The following is a 21,837-nucleotide window of genomic DNA, read 5'->3' as shown; positions in this document are numbered from 1 at the left end:
CTCTTTTGGTTATACCATTCTCTATCGGCCTGGCAAGGAGAATGTGGCCCCGGACACCCTCACACGGGCATTCTGCTCCACTATGTCATCCTCCACCCTCATGGATGTCCACAATGGTTTGTGCCATCCTGGCGTTACGCGCATGCTACATTTCGTACGATCACGGAATCTCCCTTTTTCCACTGGAGATGTAAAGAAAATATGCTCAGAATGCCGGCTTTGTGCGGAATTAAAACCTCAGTTCTTCCGCCCCTCAGATGGTATACTCATACATGCAACCCAACCGATGCAACGACTTAGCATCGATTTTAAGGGCCCAGTGCCCTCTTCAACTCGGAACACATATTTGCTCACCATGATCGATGAATATTCACGTTTTCCGTTTGCCTTCCCCTGCTCCAATATGCTGGCGTCCACAGTAATCTGCTGCCTTGAGCAGGTATTTTCTCTCTGTGGCATGCCGGCTTATATTCACTCAGATCGGGGTCCATCCTTTATGTCGAGGGAACTCAAGGACTACCTCTCAGAACGGGGAATTGCTACAAGCAAAACAACACCATACCATCCCATCGGAAATGGGCAGGTAGAGAGGTATAACGGTATCATCTGGAATTCCGTACGTCTCGCTTTAAGATCTCGGGGCCTACCAGACCAGCAATGGGAAACAGTGCTTCCGGATGCATTGCACTCTATACGGTCCCTGCTTTCTACAGCCACAAATACTACACCTCATGAGCGGTTCTTTGGATTCCAGCGTCGCTCATCTCATGGGACATCACTCCCGTCATGGCTAACTACTCCTGGACCTGTATTACTCCGAAGATACGTTCGGACGTCTAAAAATGACCCTCTTGTAGACGAGGTCGAACTAACCGATGCCAACCCCACCTATGCAAACATACGATATTCCGACGGCCGAGAATCTACCGTATCATTACGGGATCTGGCTCCCTGCCCACCAGGACCTAGTGGGACATCGGGTGATGGCATTTCACCAGGAAACTCTTGGGACCTATCGGGTACCCCTCTCCAGGATCCTGATCGGACACCAACTAGCTTGGTGCCGGTAGAACCCCGTGCTCAAGGTTGCGACCCTCCCAGTACCACGCATGAAAGTACTGGTCCGCCACAGACCAGCTCTGCACCTCCCTCTTAACAGAGGCAGTCTGACTTTGAACCTATTGGGGCTCGTACTCGAAGCCATGATCTCCCCGACCCTTCACAGGGCAATCCAGGCCACACGGACTCTGGCCAATGGCCAACCGCATGTAAGCGGACCAGCGACCCTCTACGACGGGAATCCAAACGGGTGCGACTCTTCCTTGTTCGGCGGCTGTGGACCAAAAGGTAGACCACAGCCTCCTAAACCTGCAGGAGGGAAGAATGTGATAAAAATAATAACTTCTGGGGAGTTATGTCATCACTTCCTGTGAACTGTGAACTATGAACTATGAACTGTGTACATACCTCACTTCCTGTCATGTGTCACTTCCTGTTGGACTGGTATAAATACTGGTCTGTTCAGTATTGTAAGAGGCTTCTACCAGAGGCATGGTAAAGACCTCTCTTGTATATAGTGTGTTTATAAGTTACTTAAAGCTTACTTTAAAGTTACTTGATGGTAAGTCTCCTTTTTCTTACATCAAATAGTAACTGCTCAAGTCCTTTGTGTGACTTTAGTACTCTATTTAAAATAAAATACTTTTAATCCCAGGTTTATTCCTGAATCTCCACGCTGGCTGCTGTTAAAGGGAAGGATACAGGAGGCTGAAGCAATAATCCAACTCATTGCAAAGAAAAATGGTGTCACTCCACCAGCAGTGATCTTCACGGACCTTGAGGTACTGGCACACAATATTGTTTTGTTTCCTGTGCGGTCGTTTAGCTCTTTAATACAGACCTGCTCTTATCCTTGTAAATGTTTCTCATCCCCCTTCTGCCCTGAAAGTGTTGACTCTCTGCTATGATATGGTTCCACAGGTGTCAGTCACCTCCCTTGTCCAAGTGACTATTCTTCATATATGAGCCCAGATAGTGAGTGCTATCAGGTTATTGGACCATCAAGGATCTCACAGTCAAGCCCAATTCAGTCTTTGCCCAAAAGCAGACACACATGCACATTCCAGCAGATTCTCCCCATAGCCATTAGGCATGAGAATCCTGGCTGATTTGCTTTTGTTTTTGCTTCCTTGAGATTCTTAGGACAACTGTAGTGCCACCAACTGCACAAACAGGTGGTCAGACATGCTTTATATGGCTCATTACCACAGTACATACTGCATTGATTCATTGAGGCTAATTGTCTTGTCCCAACTGCCACTAATTCAGCATGGCCCTGGGGTTGAACTTTATGCCTTAACGACTCATTGAGCCGGTGCGGAGCCTTTTCTTAATTTATAAGGATTTAGGGATGAGGTCACGTTTGCACTGCTCCATCAGTTCATAAAGACATGCATTGCATTAGAGCACCCCCAGGTGATGGTTAGGTTCTTTGTTTACACTATGCTTTCCTCCCTCTTCAATTCTTGCAATTTTCTTGTGGCTTTTTCCTCAATATCCATGACATTAGTGAAATATACACCAGGTAAAGTATGGGAACAAGCTGTACTGTTCGTGATAGTGAAGAAATAGAAATGTCCAGCTTTTGAGTCTGGTGGACTTCGTTAACCCACAAGTGCCACGTCCGCAAGAGGTGAGTGTACACTGAAAATTGGGGAAGTCTGGTTGGATCGTTTGGGATGCTGCACATATCCTAACTGTTCAGAGACTGCATCTAATATTTGACACATTCCCCATTTAGAGATTAGGCAGGCCAGTTTTCACCTATAGTAGTAAAAGAATAGTCAAGCTAAGGGTGCACACAAAAAAGGCAAGCTCCTGGTGAGAAGGGAATGGCAAAGAAACTAAACATTTTGCCTCCGTTTTCACAGCTGGATATTCAAATCGAAACAGCACTAAAGGAGTTACTTATATTTAATTCAGAGAAATCACGAAAAATCTGATAGTTTATGTCTGAGGGAAGCTAGGGAAGAAACAGTGGACGCTACCACTGTAGCCCCCATTGTAACTCTGAGCACGAATGAAGAGACAGAGCAAGCAGAACACCTCAATGATGTCGTCAACACAAGGCCCGGTTGACTTTAACTCCTAGGCCTCATTTCAATACAATTGACGGACTGCTGACCTGATCGCATCAGGAAATAGCCCACTTTATGTGTGCAATTTCTGCCAGGTCACCTGAAGCCTATTTAAAGTGGAACGCACCTTTTAAAGAGTTTGCATTCATTGAAGACAGTTTGCGCTCCTAATTGTGTCATAGGACCCCGATTTACACATTAGGGCCTAGGCCCTAAGCTCTTGAATTCCCCCCCTAAACCTCTCTGCCCCTCTAACTTGCTCTCCCTCTAACTTGCTCTCCTCCTTTTAAGACATTAAAACCTACCTCCTTGACCAAACTTTGGGTCATCTGTCCTAATATCTCCTTATGTGGCTTGGTGCCAAATTCTTTTAACGCTCCTGTGAAGCGCCTTGGGGTATTTTACTACGTTAAAGAAGCCAAATAATTGCAAGTAGTTGTTGTATTGTTGAGACTTGTGGTGCCTTGGCTTTCTCAGAAACCTGCGTGGTTAGGAATGCGGGAATGTAGCAGTAAGTACTCTACTGTGAATTTAACCACCTGTTGGCCTGTTCCTGTCGGGCGGGCAGGGTTAAAATCGGTCCGTATAAATTTACAAAATTCTGTGTTTTTAAAAAAAAAAAATCGAACCAGATGACTGCAGGCTGGCAAATTTGTCACCACTCTTCAAAACAAGGAGTCAGGAGTAAGTAAGGAAATTTTAGGCCAGTCGGTCTTTAGTTGTTGGTTAAACTATTAGAGTCAGTGATGCAGGATGAAATTACTAAGCACTTGGAAACATGTGAATCATATCAATCAGTTTGCATGGATTTCTTAAAGGCCAGTTGTGCTTGACTAACCTTTAGAAAATTCTTTGAAGAAATAAATGAAATGCAGCAGCTTATTTGGACTTCTAAAAACATTTGTTAAGGTACCAGGTACTCTGTAAGGCTTGAGGCAAAGAAATGGCACATGGAATTAAGGGGAATTTGACCACGTGGATAAAGAATTGGTTGAAAGACAGAAAGCAAAGGGTAGGGGTAAAAGGTATTGGAAAGATGTGGTGAGTGGCATTCCATCAGTTTCTGTGTTGAGACCGTTTTTATTTACTATTGTCCTGAAATTCCATGGGGGATCTCCCAGTCTCACATCGTAACTTCAGCAGAATACCAAAAGAACCCACAGAAGAATAGCATATATCGATAAAAAGATAGTTATGGCAGAAGATTGGGAAAACTTCTGTGGCATTCCAGGGCCTATACATACATAAATGATGCAGATATAGGAATTTTGGGACCAATATTCCTGATGACACCAAATTGGCAGCAATGGCAAGTTGTAATGAAAACTGTGAAAGACTGCAGGAGGTGATAGATGGAGCAGAGGGGTGTTGGTGTTCAGATACATGAGTCATTAAAGGTGGCAGTTTGAGTAGATAAGGTTTTCTATCTAGAGGCATAGAATACAAGAGCAAAGGGAGTGATGTTGTACAAGATCTTAATTGGGCGGCAGTTGAATTATTATATGTAGCTTTGGGCACCCTGTTATAGGAAGGATATAAAAGCAATGAAAAGGTACAGCATAGATTCACTAGTGTATAAACAGAGATGAGGGTTGTTATGAATCGGGGTCAGCCGAGGATACCTTCTTGTGCTCAGTGGGGTCAGTCACTCCCTTTAGCAGCCTGAGGCTATTTTTTATGGAACTTGACTCACACTGCCATATATCTTGTGCAGTATTGGCCTCCAGGAGTGCAACAATGAAACTCCCTTGTGATCCAGACTGGATCGCTATCTTGTGCATGTGTACTGCTTTCATCTCTCCGAAGATGGACTGAATTAACATTAGGTTCATTCAAAGTTTGATTTGAAACATAAGGTGGGTAATTTTAACTTTTTGCGTTCGTGTAAAATGGGCATTCTAGGATTATTAAACCATTCTCTTGATTTTTCTTTCAATTGAAGTCAACAGAAAGGAAAATCAGGCGAGTGTATAATAGGCGGCTAACTCGATATCGGCCATTTTACACTATTGCCAGAAGTTAAGATTACCCCCAAGCTGTTTTATTCCAAAATAGATAAAACATTAAGAACATTGAGTAGGATGAGAGTTGCTTGGTACAATTAGTACTATTTATGTTCTCGCACTGTCATAAAAATAAAGAATATCTGAGCACCAGTCAACTTAGGTGGGTCATCTTTCTCGACTTACAAATAAGGAAGGTCTCATGGTTTTATGTCTCAATATTGCACCCCATGGTACATTTATGCCCATAACCATTGAGGTAGCTACATATAGGGCTAAAAATTGAGTATAGCCCTGTTTGGGGCGCCAGCCTCGCCAGGGCGCTAAAAGTAGCACCCCGGAGGCATTCACGGCCGCCCACCGGAAATTGAGTGGTAGCGCCCAAAGGAAAGCGCGGCGCTACTGGAGGTGCCCCGCATCCCTCTTGGGGCGCTGCGACTGAATATCGTGGCACAACGTCGCGCTGTGGTATTGCAGGCCTTCCTCCCCTTCTTAAAGGGGAGGGGCCTTGTTCAGCGCGATCTGGGGCCCAGCTGGGCCCCCGAGGATCGCGAGTGCAGGCAAAAGAGCCCGGCACCGAGGAGAAGTGCCAGGCTCTTGGAACGCAGCCGGCACTCCGCGGGGGGGTGTTCAGGAGGCCGGGGACGGGAGCGCAGATAGGTGCTGGCAGGCGGCCAACAACAAAAATGGCAGCCCCGCACCTCCTTTAATTTGCGCCTCCCCAGCCGCAGGTAGGCCCCCCTTCAACCGGTCGGACATTGCGTCCGGCGGTAAATCAGGGGGCGCTTCCAAATATCACGGCCGGGGCGCTGCGCACACCGATGATGTCATCGGTAGCGGCACAGCGCTAACGACTAGCGCCACCACTAGCATCCCGCGGAATTTAGCGGGAGGCGTGGGCAGTGGCTTGCGACCCACTTGGCGCCCTCTTAAGGCGCTAACGGGTGGCGCAGCCAACTGAATTTCTCCCCCATAGGTTTTAACAAACAGAAGACAAGCAAATGTAATCTAATATTGATCGACACCTCTTCAGTTCATTTAGACCATGATGAAAAAGGGCGAGGCCTGGTGGAGTTTTGCCATCTGTTTGATGCCTAAAAGAGTCCACAACAAACACAATGCTGCAAAGTTGGCTACCACTACAAATCGGCAGGTTCAATATCTTTCTTGCCACATACATTTACAATTTGTTCCCACCCCCGTGTTTCTAAAAACTATGATTTTAAAAGTAATAGTGTTCCATGCTATTGTCATTGTGTCGCTGATCACACCATTACACTCTTGTCTCTAACAGTTATGGGTAAGCATCTTAGAAAAGATATCATGACAACGGGACACTTTAAATAAATGTAAATAGTGTCCCAAACGTTCCTATTTTTATGACAGTAAAGAAGAATTTATCGTACTCAAAATAAGTCCTGCTCACTACTCTCCACATACTCTGCTCGAAAGGAGATTGAAGGAAGAGCTATAATATATAACTTCATTACAATTTCTATTTAAAACTATATGTTATGCCCTTAACCCACAAAAGCATTTTACCTATCCAAGCACAGATTGACATTGATATTGTGTGAACAATATTCCTCTTTGAGGACTGAGCCAGTATCATGAACTGTGACATGGCTCTGCATCAATAAAATGGGGGTTTTATTATGCCTATACTGAGCCCCACTTTTCTTATCTACTGGTGGTGCTGGGTCAATATAACAGGCAACAATGGTGGGTAAAGAAAGAAGCTGCAAATGTGATAGATAATACTGCACTGCTTTCAAATAACTTTTCTGGATCATCCATGTCCGATATGAACGAATAGTAATAGATATTACCGATATTTTCTAATAATCAGCAATTATTAGTGCGAGACCACACCTGGAGTACTGTGTGCAGTTTTGGTCTCCTTACCTAAGAAAGGATACACTTGCCATAGAGGGAGTGAAGTGAAGGTTCACCAGATTGATTCCTGGGATGGCAGGACTGTCATATGAGGAGAGATTGGGTCGACTAGGCCTGTATTCACTAGAGTTTAGAAGAATGAGAGGGGATTTCATTGAAACATATAAAATTCTGACAGGGCTAGACAGACTGGATGCAGGGAGGATGTTTCCCCTGGCTAGGGAGTCTAGAACGAGGGGTCACAGTCTCAGGATATGGGGTAGGACATTTAGGACTGAGATGAGAAATTTCTTCACTCAGAGGGTGGTGAACCTGTGGAATCCTCTACCACAGAAGGCTGTGGAGGCCAAGTCACTGAATATATTTCAGAAGGAGATAGATAGATTTCTAGACACAAAAGGCATCAAGGGGTATGTGGAGAGAGCAGGAATATGGTATTGAGATAGAGGATCAGCCATGATCATATTGAAATGGCGGAGCAGGCTCGAAGGGCCAAATGGCCTACTCCTGCGCCTATTTTTCTATGTTTCTAATACTCAATCCTCTCTGTTTTCCTTTCAGCTTGAAGATATGAAGGCTAAAAGTGTGCAATCTTATGCAATTATTCACTTGATTAAAACCCGTAATATCCGAGCCATCACTATCATAAACCTTCTAGTGTGGTGAGTATTTCATAGAATCATAGAATAGTACAGCACAGCAAAGAGGAGGCCATTCGGCCCATCGAGTCTGCGCCAGCTCTTTCGAAGAACAATCCCGTTAGTTCCACTCGCCGCTTTCCTCATAACCCTGCAATTTGTTCTCCAAGTAATTATCCAATTCCCTTTTGAAGGCTACTATTGAATCGATACCCCTCACCCTATCAAACAGTGCACTCCAAATCCTAACCACTCATTGCATAAAAAAGTTTTCCCTCATGTCACCTTTGGTTCTTTTGCCAATCACCTTAAATCGGTGCCCTCTGGTTATTAACCCTTCTGCAATTGGAAACAGTTTCTCTTTATTTACTCTATCTAAACTCTTCATGATTTTAAAAAAAACCTCTATCAAATCTCCTCTTATCCTTCTCTGCGCTAAAGTGAACAACCCTAGCTTCTCTAGACTATCCACGTAATTGTAAACTCTCATCCCTGGAACCATTCTAGTAAATCTCTTCTGTACCTTTTCCAAAGCCTTCAGGTCCTTCCTAAAGCGTGGTGCCCAGGATTGGACACAATACTCCAGCTGGGGCTGAACTTCTATTTTATATCCTATCACTGACCTTCCCTTTTTGTTCTTTCATCCCCTCCCCCTTTTCCCAGCCCCTAAACTTGCTTTAAAATCTATTCCGTTTCCTGCTTTATTCTAGTTCTGACGAAAGGTCTTCAACCTGAAACGTTAACTCTGTTTCTCTCTCCACGGATGCTGCCTGGCCTGCTGAGTTTTTCCAGCGTTTTCTGTTGTTATTAGTGTTTTATATGTTTAGCATAACTTCCTGGCATTTGTACTCTATGGGGGTGATTTTCCCAGCCCCGAGGAGGCGGGTTTGGAGTGGGGACAGTTGACAAAATGGCAAAAACTGAGGGCGGGTTTGGTACCCGCCTCCGCGCAATTTTGCCAGAGGCGGGTTTCATGGGTGCGATTCAGTCCCTCCTCCATCAGTCGGAAGAGGTAGTTAAGACCCTTAAATAGTAGTTAAGGGCCTCTATAGTGTCAGTAATGGTAACTATGAAACTATCGGAATGTCGTAAAAACCCATCTGGTTCACTAATGTCCTTTAGGGAAGGAAATCTGCCGTCCTTACCTGGTCTGGCCTATATGTGACTCCAGACCCACAGCAATGTGGTTGACTCTTAACTGTCCTCTGAAATGGCCTAGCAAGTCACTCAGTTGTAACTAACCGCTATGAAACAAAATAATAAGAATGAAACCGGACGGACCACCCGGCATCGACCTCGGCACCTGCTACGGACACGGCAACGGCACACCCAGCCCAGTCGACCCTGCAAAGTCCTCCTCAACAACATCTGGGGACCTGTGCCAAAATTTGGAAAGCTGTCCCACAGACTAGTCAAGCAACAGCCTGACATAGTCATACACACAGAATCGTACCTTTTAGCCAATGTCCCGAACTCCTCCATCACCATCCCTGGGTATGTCCTGTCCCACCGGCAGGACAGACCCACCAGTGGTGGTGGCACAGTGGTATACAGTCGGGAAGGCGTGGCCCTCAGAGTCCTCAACATTGACTCTGGACCCCAGGAAGTCTCATGGCTTCAGGTCAAGCATGGGCAAGGAAACCTCCTGCTGATTACCACCTACCGGCCAGCCTCAGCTGATGAATCAGTACTCCTCCATGTTGAACACCACTTGGAAGAAGCACTGAGAGTAGCAAGGGCACAGAATGTACACTGGGTGGGGGACTTCAATGTCCATCACCAAGAGTGGCCCGGTAGCACCACTGCTGACCGAGCTGGCCAAGTTCTGAAGGACATAACTGCCAGTCTGGCCCTGCGACAGGTGGTGAGTGAACCAACAAGAGGGAAAAACCTACTTGACCTCGTCCTCACCAATCTACCGGTCGCAGATGCACCTGTCCATGACAGCACTGCTAGCAGTGACCACCGCACAGCCATTATGGAGATGAAGTTCCGTCTTCACACTGAGGACAACCTCCATCGTGTTGTGTGGCACTACCACCATGCTAAATGGGATAGATTCAGAACAGATCTAGCAGCTCAAAACTGGGCATCCATGAGGCGCTGTGGGCCATCAGCAGCAGCAGAATTGTATTCCGCCACAATCTGTACCCTCATGGCCCGGCATATCCATCACTCTACCATTACCACCAAGCCAGGGGACCAACCCTGGTTCAACGACGAGTGTAGAAGAGCATGTCAGGAGCAGCACCAGGTGTACCTAAAAATGAGGTGCCAACCTGGGGAAGCTGCAACACAGGACTACATGCATGCTAAAAAGCGGAAGCAGCATGCTATAGACAGGGCTAAGCGATCCCACAATCAACGGATCAGATCAAAGCTCTGCAGTCCTGCCACATCCAGTCGTGAATGGTGGTGGACCATTAAACAACTAACAGGCTCCAACAACACTCAAGAAGCTCGACACCATCCAGGACAAAGCAGCCCACTTGATTGGCACCCCATCCACCACCTTAAACATTTACTCCTCCACCACCGGCGTACCGTGGCTGCAGTGCGTACCATCTACAAGATGCACTGCAGCAACTCACTTCTTCGGCAGTACCTCCCAAACCCGCGACCTCTTCCACCTAGAAGGACAAGGGTAGCAGGCGCATGGGAACACCATCACCTCCAAGTCACACACCATCCTGACTTAGAAGTATATCGCCGATCCTTCATCGTCGCTGGGTCAAAATCCTGGAACTCCCTACCTAACAGCACTGTGGGAGTACCATCACCACACAGACTGCAGCGGTTCAAGAAGACAGCTCACCACCACCTTCTCAAGGGCAACTAGGGATAGGCAATAAATGCTGGCATTGCCAGCGATGCCCTGATCCCATAAAGGAATTTAAAAAAAAAGGAGGGTCCAAGAATATCCCCATCCACAATGATGGTGGAGCCCAGCCCGTGAGTGCAAAAGACACGGCTGAAGCGTTTGCAACCAAGTGCCAAGTGGATGATCCATATTGGCCTACTCCCGAGGTCCCCACCATCGCAGAAGCCACTCTTCAGCCAATTCGATTCACTCCATGTGATATTAAGAAACGACTGAGCGCACTGGATATGGGCCCCAACAACATCCCGGCTATCGTGCTGAAAACTTGTGCTCCAGAACTAGCCGCGCCTCTAGCCAAGCTGTTCCAGTACAGCTACAACACTGGCATCTATCCGATAATGTGGAAAACTGCCCAGGTATGTCCTGTCCGCAAAAAGTAGGACAAATCCAACCCGGCCAATTACCGCCCCATCAGTCTACTCTCAATCATCAGCAAAGTGATGGAAGGTGTCATCGACAGTGCTATCAAGCAGCACTTACTCACCAATAACCTGCTCACTGATGCCCAGTTTGGGTTCCGCCAAGACCACTCAGTTCCCGACGTTATTACAGCCTTGGTGCAAGCATGGACAAAAGAACTGAATTCCAGAGGTGAGGCGAGAGTGACTGCCCTTGACATCAAGACAGCATTTCACAGAGTGTGGCATCAAGGAACCCTAGTAAAACTGAAGTCAATGGGAATCGGGGGGAAAACTCTCCACTGGCTGGAGTCATACCTAGCACAAACCTCCCAACTCCCCAAAGCCTTTCTACCAACTACAAGGCACAAGTAAGGAGTTTGATGGAATACTCTCCACTTGCCTGGATGAGTGCAGCTCCATACAGGACAAAGCAGCCCGCTTAATTTGCACCCCGACTCTGGAACAGTACCTATGGATTGGTGGGTAGCTAATGTTACCCCAATGTTCAAAAAGGGTGGTAGAGAGCAAACGGGGAATTACAGACCGGTAAGCCTGACATCGGTAGTGGGGAAAATGCTAGAGTCCATTATAAAGGATGTAATAGCAGAGCACTTTGAAAAAAGTGACCGGATTGGACAAAGTCAACATGGATGTAACTGGTAAAATAGATAAGGGAGAACCAGTGGATGTGGTGTATTTGGATTTTCAAAAGGCTTTCGATAAGGTCCCGCATAAGAGATTAGCGTGTAAATTTAAGGCACATGGGATTGGGGGCAAGGTATTGACTTGGATAGAGAATTGGTTGGCAGATAGAAAGCAAAGAGTTGGAATAAACAGCTCTTTTTCTGAGTGGCAGGCAGTGACTAGTGGTGTACCGCAGGGATCGGTCCTTGGACCCCAGCTATTCACAATATATATTAATGATCTGGACGAGGGAACTAGATGTAATATATCCAAATTTGCAGATGACACAAAGCTGGGTGGGCGTGTGTGCTGTGAGGAGGATGCCGAGAAACTCCAGTATGATTTGGACAGGCTGGGTGATTGGGCAGAAGCATGGCAGATGCAATATAATGTGGATAAATGCGAGGTTATCCACTTTGGTGTCAAAAACAGGAAGGCAGATTATTATCTGAATGGCAATAGATTGGGAGAAGGGGAAGTGCAATGAGACCTGGGCGCCCTTGTGCACCAGTCGCTGAAAGTAAGCATGCAGGTGCAGCAGGCGGTTAAGAAGGCAAATGGTATGTTGGCCTTCGTAGCGAGAGGGTTTGAGTACAGGAACAAGGATGTCTTGCTGCAGTTGTACAGGGCCTTGGTGAGACCACATCTAGAGTATTGTGTGCAGTTTTGGTCGCCTTATCTGAGGAAGGATGTTCTTGCCATGGAAGGAGTGCAGCGAAGATTCACCAGGCTGATACCTGGGATGGCAGGAATGACGTATGAGGAGAGATTGGGTCGATTGGGCTTTTACTCGCTGGAGTTTAGAAGAATGAGAGGGGATCTCATCGAAACTTATAAAATTCTAACAGGACTAGTCAGACTAAATGCTACAGCTACTCGGTTCCCGACCTCATTACAGCCTTGGTCCAAACATGGACAAAGGAGCTGAATTCCAGAGGTGAGGTGAGAGTGACTGCCCTTGACATCAAGGCAGCATTTGACCGAGTGTGGCATCAAGGAGCCCTAGTAAAACTGAAGTTAATGGGAATCGGGGGGGGAAACGCTCCACTGGCTGGAGTCATACCTAGCACAAAAGAAGATGGTTGTGGTGGTTCAAGGTCAATCATCACAGCCCCAGGACATCGCTGCAGGAGTTCCTCAGGGCAGTGTCCTAGGCCCAACCATCTTCAGCTGCTTCCCTCGAACATAAGGTCAGAAATGGAGATGTTCGCTGATGGCTGCACAGTGTTCAGCGCCATTCGCAACTCCACAGATGTTGCATGCGGGCATGGACTGCTTCACTAAGACCTGGACGACGTTCAGTGACATTGGCTGGAATTTTAATTTGGAGGTGGGTAGGGTGTGGCGGCGGTGCTGGAAAGCGGCTGGGAAACCTGGGAGAACAGGCCCTGCCAAATTTAACGGCAGGGTGTTATTAGCATTTCAATGCACTGATTCCCACCTGCAGCCAGCAAGATAGAGGGGAGGGAGCGAGGGGGTGTCGGAGGAGGATTGGGGCCGAAGGACGGAGGCTGGAGGAGGATCGTGGCGGGAGTTCAGAAGGCCAGAGGGGTGATCAGGGACCGAAAGGGGAGGTTGGAAGGCCAGAGGGGTGATCGAATGCCGGAGTGGGGATCTGAGATCAGAGGTCGTGTGTGTGGCGGGGGCGCGGAGGCGGGGGGATGTGTCTGAGGTTGGGTGGAGATCGGAAGTGTTGGGGGCAGATCGGAAGCCTCGAGATGGAAAATCGAAAGCCTCAGGGGAGGTGGGAGATCGAAGGGGTCGGGGGGGGTGCGATCCAGCAGTCCTCGCCTCCCTTTAGCTGGCGGGTTCCCCAAGGCCTGGGAAATCGGGACAGCCAGAGTTAAATTTGAAATGGTGGATCAACATTAGGCTCGGAGCCTCATTATAATATTTAAATGAGCGACCTGCCTCCTGGGAGCGGGTTGGCTGCCTGCCCCCCATCCTGCCTCTGCTAAAAGCAGAAGTGGGTGGGTTTGGGTCGAGATTCAGTTTCTTCACTCTTTAACCTCCCACCTGACCCCAACCCACCCATTTTTGGGGTTAAAATCCCCCCTTATATCATAGATGCCAACTGTCTGAGTTTTGTGCAAGTCCTGCTCACCCATCGCCCATTTGCTTGCTGATCTACATTGGCTCTCAATCCCCCAATGCCTCCAGTTTAAAATTCTCATCCTGTGTTCAAGTCCCTTCATGGGCTTGCCTCCCCGTGTCTCTGTAACCTCCTCCATTGGATCAAGAGTAGGCCATTCAGCCCCTCGAGCCTGTTCTGCCATTCAATTAGATAATGGCTGATCTGTATCTCTACTCCATTTACCTGCTTTTACTCCATATCTCTTGACACCCTGCCTAACAAATCTCTCTCAATCTTGAAAATTTAAATTGACCCAGCATCCACACCCGTTTGGGGGAGAGAATTTCAGATTTCCAATATATTTTGTGTGTAAAAGTGCTTCCTAATTTCACTCATAAATGACCCAGTTATAATTTTAAGATTATGCCACATTGTTCTGGATTCCCCCACCAGGGGAAATATTTTCTTTGTGTCTACCCTATTGTATTCCATTACTATTTCAAAGACCTCGATTAGATCACCCTTCACTCTTCTAAACTCGAGGGAATACAAATCGGTTTATGCAACCCCTCCTCATAAGTTAAGCCCTTAAGTCCTGGTATCATTCATGCGAATCTGTGCCATACCTCCTACAAGGTCAATATATTCAATGCCCAAAATTGAACCCAGTACTCCAGATGGAGTCTGACCGAGGCCCTGTCCAACTGAAGCGTCGCTTCCTCACTTTTGTATTGCAACCCTTTTGAGATAAAGGCCAACATTCCATTTTACTCTTTGATTATTTTTTGTGCCTGTGTACTAGCTTATAGTGATTTGTGTACATGAACATTCACATCCCTTTGCTCTCTCAGTTCCTAGTCTCTTGCCATTCAGAAAATTTTCCGATTTGTGTTTCTCAGTTTCAAAGTGGATGACCTCAAACTTCCTCACATTAAACTCCATCTGCCATACTTTAATTCTGTGCGTCTTCAATTTTTCTGGTAATCATTTGTGCAGAACCTTATCAAATGCCTTTTGGAAGTTCATATAGACACCCCTATCCACCAAGCTGGTAGCCTCCTCAAAAAAGTCAACTAGATTAGTCACACATGACCTACCCATCATAAATCCCCTTCCCCCGACACCTTCCCAATCAAGCACAGAAGATGCAACACCTGCCCTTTCACCTCCCTCCCCTCTTTCCAGAGCCCCAAACACATACTTGTACTTTTTCCAACTTGGTATAATTTATTTGCTACTCACAATGTGGTGTCCTCTACATTGGGGATCCCAAACACAGATTGGGTGATCGCTTTGCAGAACACCTCCATTCAGTCCGCAAGCGAAACCCTGAGTTTCTGGTTGCTTGCCACTTTAATTCTCCATCCCACTCTGATATCTGTGTTCTTGGCCTCCCACACTATTCCAGTGAAGCTTAACGCAAGCTCGACTACTTTTTACTGACTGCCATGTTGCTTGGTATGAATATTTGATATTATTAACGGCTAATTTGTCAGAACAGTATTGTCTGTATTCCACATGGTAATTTACTACTAATGGCAATTAAGATGATAAATGAGAACACATTGCAATAACTAGATAATTAACTTGACAAACCAGAATTTAAGTCCTTGACCCCAAAAGTTTTCACCTGATAATACCAACATATCACAGACCATTATCATTTGCATTGTTATCTCATATGCTATGGCACCCGAATACATGTAGGCCTGCTCTGTTATGCTCATTTGTGTCACATAATATTTACTTTTAATATTCAACACATATATAAAACGATTCCAGTTTACACAGTATACTACCAAATGCTGGAAAACAATGTTCCCTTTAAGCTGCCTGGCCACCCAGTGCTCTGGCGGCCCCACGCAGCCGGCCTACCGGCTTTTAAATGGTAAAACAGCGCATGCATGGAATTTTGAATGGGCCACGCAGCCTGTTAAAGGGACCACGCAGCCCAAAAGAAAATTAGAGGGAACATTGCTGGAAAATACACTTTAAAAAAAAAAAAATGATCAGAAGTCAAAATTTCCTGGTGTGGGTTGCTCCTGGATTCCAAAATGCACGTGGGGCTTCTGGAGTTGCAGGACTGGGTCATGCTCTGGCTCACCCAAAGACAAACCCAACATTTTTCAGAACATTTTGTCCCCCTTATAAGGACCTGTTTCCCTCGTCCCCCTCCCAAGACAGCAATCAGCCCCATAGTCTGCAGCCTCCAATGTAGACGGGTGCTCTCGATGTGTCCCTAGTAGGATTGCCATGCAAAGGAAGGAACCTCCCACTGACCCCAAAAAGTCTGCAGGGGTCAGTAGCACAGGTTCCCAATGAGTTTTTGCCCCGTGTCGCCTTTACAAAATACATCTCATACTATTTTTTTTCTTTTTATAACTACAGTATTTCAGAGTTTATATTAAAAACAATAAATATGCAAAGTAATATTGAGAGGCGATGTAATACAAAACAGTGCAACAGAATAAGGATACTTAAGGATATTACAGTTGAAGAGTGAAGAAAATAATGCAGTGTATCAAGCCATGTTCAAACGAAAGTATAACACCAAAATCTAATTGTAGAGGAGTGTGAACCAATGGAAATACTTTCATAAATTTAAGTAAAAGTAAAAAAATATATATGACTGTAGCACTGAAGGTAGGAGAGAAGGAACTCACTTGTCCCGTCTCTCAGCTGCTGGATGGATCATTGGCATCCCGTATGCTATGCTACCCCTTGAGTCAATGGTAAGATAAACATTGGAATGGAGTCATACATACAGGTATTGTGTACAGTATTTGATTTTCCAAACAAGTTCCAATAGAGATGCTGGTGTTTCTCAATGGAGAGGGGGCAAATTTAGAAGGCTAGTTGCCTACACGGAATGTTCCAGTACACCTTCTAATATTTGGTATTAATACAGAGTATGGGGAGCAGCTCTGCTGCCTGCCCCCTTGGTGGGAAAATATTGGTAGAACAGGGAGCTCAAATGAGGGAGAAAGAAAATCCTATTAAATCCAGAATGAAAAAGGGTGTGGTAGCGTTGGAAAGTTTAAAAAAAATACTTTACAAGAATATTTTACTGTTTTGCAGGATGATTCTAGCAGTGGGATACTTTGGCCTGTCTTTGAACACACCCAATCTCCATGGTGATGACTATTTGAACTGTTTCTTCGCTGGTGCCATCGAAGTTCCGGCCTATACAGCAGCTTGGCTTTTTCTGCAGCGGTTTTCCCGCAGGTTCAGCGTTTCAGGCGCATTCTTTCTTGGTGGAGTTGTCCTGTTCTTCATCCAGCTCATACCTTCAAGTAAATTTTTGCAGTGTAGCTAAAATGATCATAACCTGTCTTTTTGTTAAACATTTTAAAGTAGCATTTCATGATTGAAATATACAGGTGGTGTAATCCTGACGAGGTTTGAGCATTCTAGCACACTGTTCCACAAACAATGAAGACCCATCACAATTTCACTGACCGTAGCCGTGTTGTAAGGATGAGGTGCTGAGAGGAGAAGAGTGAGGGAGGGAGAATTGGTAGGGGACGAACGCCAGGCCACTCCTGTACACCTCATACTTTACTCCACATCAGCATTGGCAGAAGAGCTGAATTGTCTAACTACCTTTTCATCCCCATTTATACAAAACCCTATATTTTACCCAAGAATCATAATATGGAACAGCTGAAGCTTACTTTAATGTGGTTGCAATCAAATACCACAACTGGAGCCAACACACTCTAAGAATATGACATACATGGGCCGGAATTTTCCCCTGAAAAACAGGTGGGTTTGGAGCGTGGGGGCAGTTAAATTGTTAAAAAATGGGATTCCCGACCTGATCCCGCTTCCAGCCCGCCCACATCCAGTTTTGCTGGAGACAGGACGGGGAGCGGGTGACCAACCCACTCGCAGGAGGCATTACCTCAATTTAAATATTCTAATGAGGCTGGAAGCCTCTATTTTACCTCCATTTTGAATTTAACTGCCTGGGGACGTTCACACAATTCATGAAACCCTGCAGTTAAACAGAGGCGGGGATTGCTGCATCCAGGAGGTAAGTGTTTTTATACCTACCTCCTGGATCCAGGGTCCTGACCATACCTGTGATCGGAGACCCCCCCACCCCCCCCCAACGATAATGATGAGGCCAGCCATAGAAGATAGGAGCAGGAGTAGGCCATTCGGCCCCTCGAGCCTGTTCTGCCATTTAATTAAATCATGGCTGATCATCCAAATTCAGTACCCGGTCCCTGCTTTCTCCCCATATCCCTTGATCCCTTTAGCCTTAAGAAATATATCTAACTCCTTCTTTAAATATATTTAATGAATTGGCCTCAACTGCCTTGTGTGGTAGAGAATTCAACAGGTTCACCACTCTCTGGGTGAAGAAATTCCTCCTCATCTCAGTCCTAAATGGCTTACCCCTTATCCTTCGACTGTGACCCCCTGGTTCTGGACTCCTGTGCCATCGGGAACATCCTTCCTGCATCTAGTCTGTCTAGTCCTGTTAGAATTTTATAAGTTTCAATGAGATCCCCTCTCATTCTTCTAAACTCTAGCGAATATAAGCCTAATCGACCCAACCTCTCCTCATACGTCATTCCTGCCATCCCAGGTATCAGTCTGGTGAATCTTCGTTGTACACTCTCCATGGCAAGAACATCCTTCCTCAGATAAGGTGACCAAAACTGCACACAATAATCAAGGTGTGGTCTCACCAAGGCCATGTACAACTGCAGCAAGACATCCTTGCTCCTGTACTCGAATCCTCTCGCTATGAAGGCCAACATACCATTTGCCTTCTTAACCGCCTGCTGCACCTGCATGCTTACCTTCAGCGACTGGTGCACAAGGACACCCAGGTCTCGTTGCGCTTCCCCTTTTCTCAATCTATTGCCGTTCAGATAATAATCTGTCTTCCTGTTTTTGCCACCGAAGTGGATAACCTCGCATTTATCCACATTATACTGCATTTGCCATGCATCTGCCCAATCACCCAACCTGTCCAAATCATACTGGAGTTTCTCTGCATCCTCCTCACAGCACACACGCCCACCCAGCTTTGTGTCGTCTGCAAACTTGGAGATATTACATCTAGTTCCGTCGTCTAGATCATATATATATATATATTGTGAATAGCTGGGGCCCTAGCACCGATCCCTGCGGTACCCCACTAGTCACTGCCTGCCACTCGGAAAAAGACCCTTTTATTCCAACTCTTTGCTTCCTGTCTGCCAACCAGTTCTCTATCCAAGACAGCACCTTACCCCCAATCCTGTGTGCTTTAACTTTGCACGCTAATCTCTTATGCGGGACCTTATCGAAAGCCTTCTGAAAGTCCAAATACTCTACATCCACTGGTTCTCCCTTATCTATTCTACCAGTTACATCCTCAAAAAATTCCAGTAGATTAGTCAAGCATGATTTACCTTTTGTAAATCCATGTTGACTTTGTCCATTCCTGTCACAGTTTTCGAAGTGCTCTGCTATTACATCTTTTATAACGGACTCTAGCATTTTCCCCACTACCGATGTCAGACTTACCGGTCTATAATTCCCCGTTTTCTCTCTACCACCTTTTTTAAATAGTGTGGTTACATTAGCTATCCACCAATCCATGGAAACTGTTCCCGAGTCTATAGAATTTTGGAAGATGACTAACAATGCATCTACTATTTCTAGGGCCACTTCCTTAAGTACCCTAGGATGTAGATTATCAGGCCCTGGGGATTTATCGGCCTTCAATCCCATCAATTTCCCTACACCATTTCCCTACAAATACTGACTTCATTCAATTCCTCCCTCATTAGGCCCTATGTTCCCCAACATCTCTGGGAGGTTATTTGTGTCCTCCTTTGTGAAGACAGAACCAAAGTATGTATTTAATTGGTCTGCCATTTCTTTGTTCCCCATTATAAATTCCCCTGATTCTGACTGCAAAGGACCTACGCTTGACTTCACTGATCTTTTTCTCGTCACATATCTATAGAAGCTTTTACAGTCAGTTTATATGTTCCCTGCAAGCTTACTCTCAATCTATTTTCCCCCTCTTAATTAATCCCTTTGTCCTTCTTTGCTGAATCCTAAACTGCTCCCAATCCTCAGGTTTGCTGCTTTTTCTGGCCAATTTATATGTTCCCTCCTTGGATCTTATGCTATCCCTAATTTCCCTTGTTAGCCACGGTTGAGTCACCTTTTTTGTTTGATTTTTACGCTAAACAGGGATGAACAAATTCTGTAGTTAATCCATGCAATCTTTAAATGTTTGCCATAGCCTATCCACTGTCACCCCTTTAAGTAACATTCCCCAATCCATCCTAGCCAACTCGTGCCTCATACCATTATAGTTTCCTTTGTTTAAATTCAGGACCCTAGTCTCTGAGTCAACTACTTCACTCTCCATCTTAATGAAGAATTCTATCATATTATGATTGCTCCTCCCCAATGGGCCTCGCACAACAAGATTGCTAATTAATCCTTTCTCACTCATTACATAATACCCAGTCTAAGATGGCCTGATCTCTAGTTGGTTCCTCGACATATTGGTCCAGGAAACCATCCCGTATACACTCTAGGAATTCCTCCTCCACAGTATTGTTACTAATTTGGTTAACCCAATCTATATGTAGATTAAAGTCACCCATGATAACTGCTGTGCCGTTATTGCACGCGTCTCTAATTTCGCATTTAATGCTATCCCCAACCTCAGCATTACTGTTTGGGGGTCTGTATACAACTCCCACTAATGTTTTCTGCCCCATGGTATTTCTCAGCTCTGTAATATCCTTCCTTACTATTGTGTTAATCTCCTCTTTAACCAGCAATGCTACCCCACCTCCTTTTCCTTTTTTCCTGTCCTTCCTGAATATTGAATACCCCTGGATGTTGAATTCCCAGACTTGGTCATCCTGGAGCCATGTCTCCATAATCCCAATTATATCATATCCGTTTACATCTATTTGCGCAGCTAATTCATCCACCTTATTACGAATGCTCTTCGCTTTAAGACACAAAGCCTTCAGGCTTGATTTTTTAACACTCTCAGTCCTTTTAGAATTATTATTTACTGTGGCCCTGTTTGATTTGTACCCTTGATTTCTCTGCCTTGCACTTTTGCTTTTCTCCTTCTGTCTTTTGTTTCTATTCTTGCTTCCCTTTCCTCTGTCTCCCTGCACAGGTTCCCAACCCCCTGCCATTTTAGTTTAAACCCTCCCCAACTGCACTAGCAAACACTCCCCCTAGGATATCCGTTCCGGTCCTGCCCAGGTGCAAACCATCCAGTTTGTACTGGTCCCACCTCCCCCAGAACCGGTTCCAATGTCCCAGGAATTTGAATCCCTCCCCCTTGCACCATTCCTCTAGCCACGTATTCATCTGAAATATCCTTCTATTTCTACTCTGACTAGCACGTGGCACTGGTAGTAATCCTGAGATTACTACCTTTGAGGTGCTATTTTTTAATTTACCTCCTAACTCCCTATATTCAGCTTTTGGGACCTCATTCCATTTTTTACCTACATCGTTGGTACCTATATGCACCATGACAACTGGCTGTTCACCCTCCCCCTCCAGAATGCCCTGCAGCCGCTCCGAGAACCTCTGGTGGCCGGCCCCGATCCTCCAGCCCCCTGCCAATCCTCCAGTCCTCCTCCGCGATCCCCAATCTTCCCGCGCCCCCGTTATCCTCCTTGCCTGCTGATCCCCGACCACCCCTCCATCGCCTGCTGATCCTGCAACTCCCCTGCACCCCCCCCCCCCCCCCACCCCTGCGATCCCTCCCCCAGACCGACCCCTCGTAACTCAGGCCTACCTGCCTGCAGCCAGCCAGCCTCTCTGGCTGGCTGCAGGCGGGGAACCGAGGCCTGACATTCAAATTAGGACCTGTTGGCCTCCCAGGTTTCCCGCCCTCCTTGGACTGCCCCCAACCCATCTCCCTGAAAAAAATTCCGGCCATTATATTTTGCATTAAATCTATCCTGAATATACTTACTGGTGCATCCACAATACCCCCCACCCCATGCTGTTGACTCACACCAGTAAACAGATGCGACATCTGTTACCTTGGGAGAATTGATCCCCATATACAATGTGCTCTGGTTTCCATTGAGTTTCAGGGTGCCAATGCATAAGTACAAGCACTG

The 21,837-nt window shown here is 46.0% G+C and overlaps 1 protein-coding gene across 1 annotated transcript in view; it reads left to right on the top strand.

Annotated features, from left to right (window-relative positions):
- The window catches only part of LOC147114108 (organic cation/carnitine transporter 2-like), a 140,538-nt gene that overhangs the window by 74,465 nt on the left and 44,236 nt on the right, over window positions 1-21,837 (top strand). The window contains exons 7-9 of the mRNA XM_085995728.1: window positions 1,715-1,841; window positions 7,598-7,698; window positions 16,793-17,007. Coding sequence (XP_085851854.1) covers window positions 1,715-1,841; window positions 7,598-7,698; window positions 16,793-17,007 — 443 coding nt within the window. The remainder of the gene's footprint in view (window positions 1-1,714; window positions 1,842-7,597; window positions 7,699-16,792; window positions 17,008-21,837) is intronic.

Source organism: Somniosus microcephalus, chromosome 8 (assembly GCF_052327205.1).
Source record: "Somniosus microcephalus isolate GS21.2 chromosome 8, FLI_Smic_1.0, whole genome shotgun sequence".
Lineage (NCBI taxonomy): Eukaryota > Metazoa > Chordata > Chondrichthyes > Squaliformes > Somniosidae > Somniosus > Somniosus microcephalus.
Note: the sequence above shows the minus strand (reverse complement) of the source record. Positions and strands in the feature narration are given on the sequence as shown.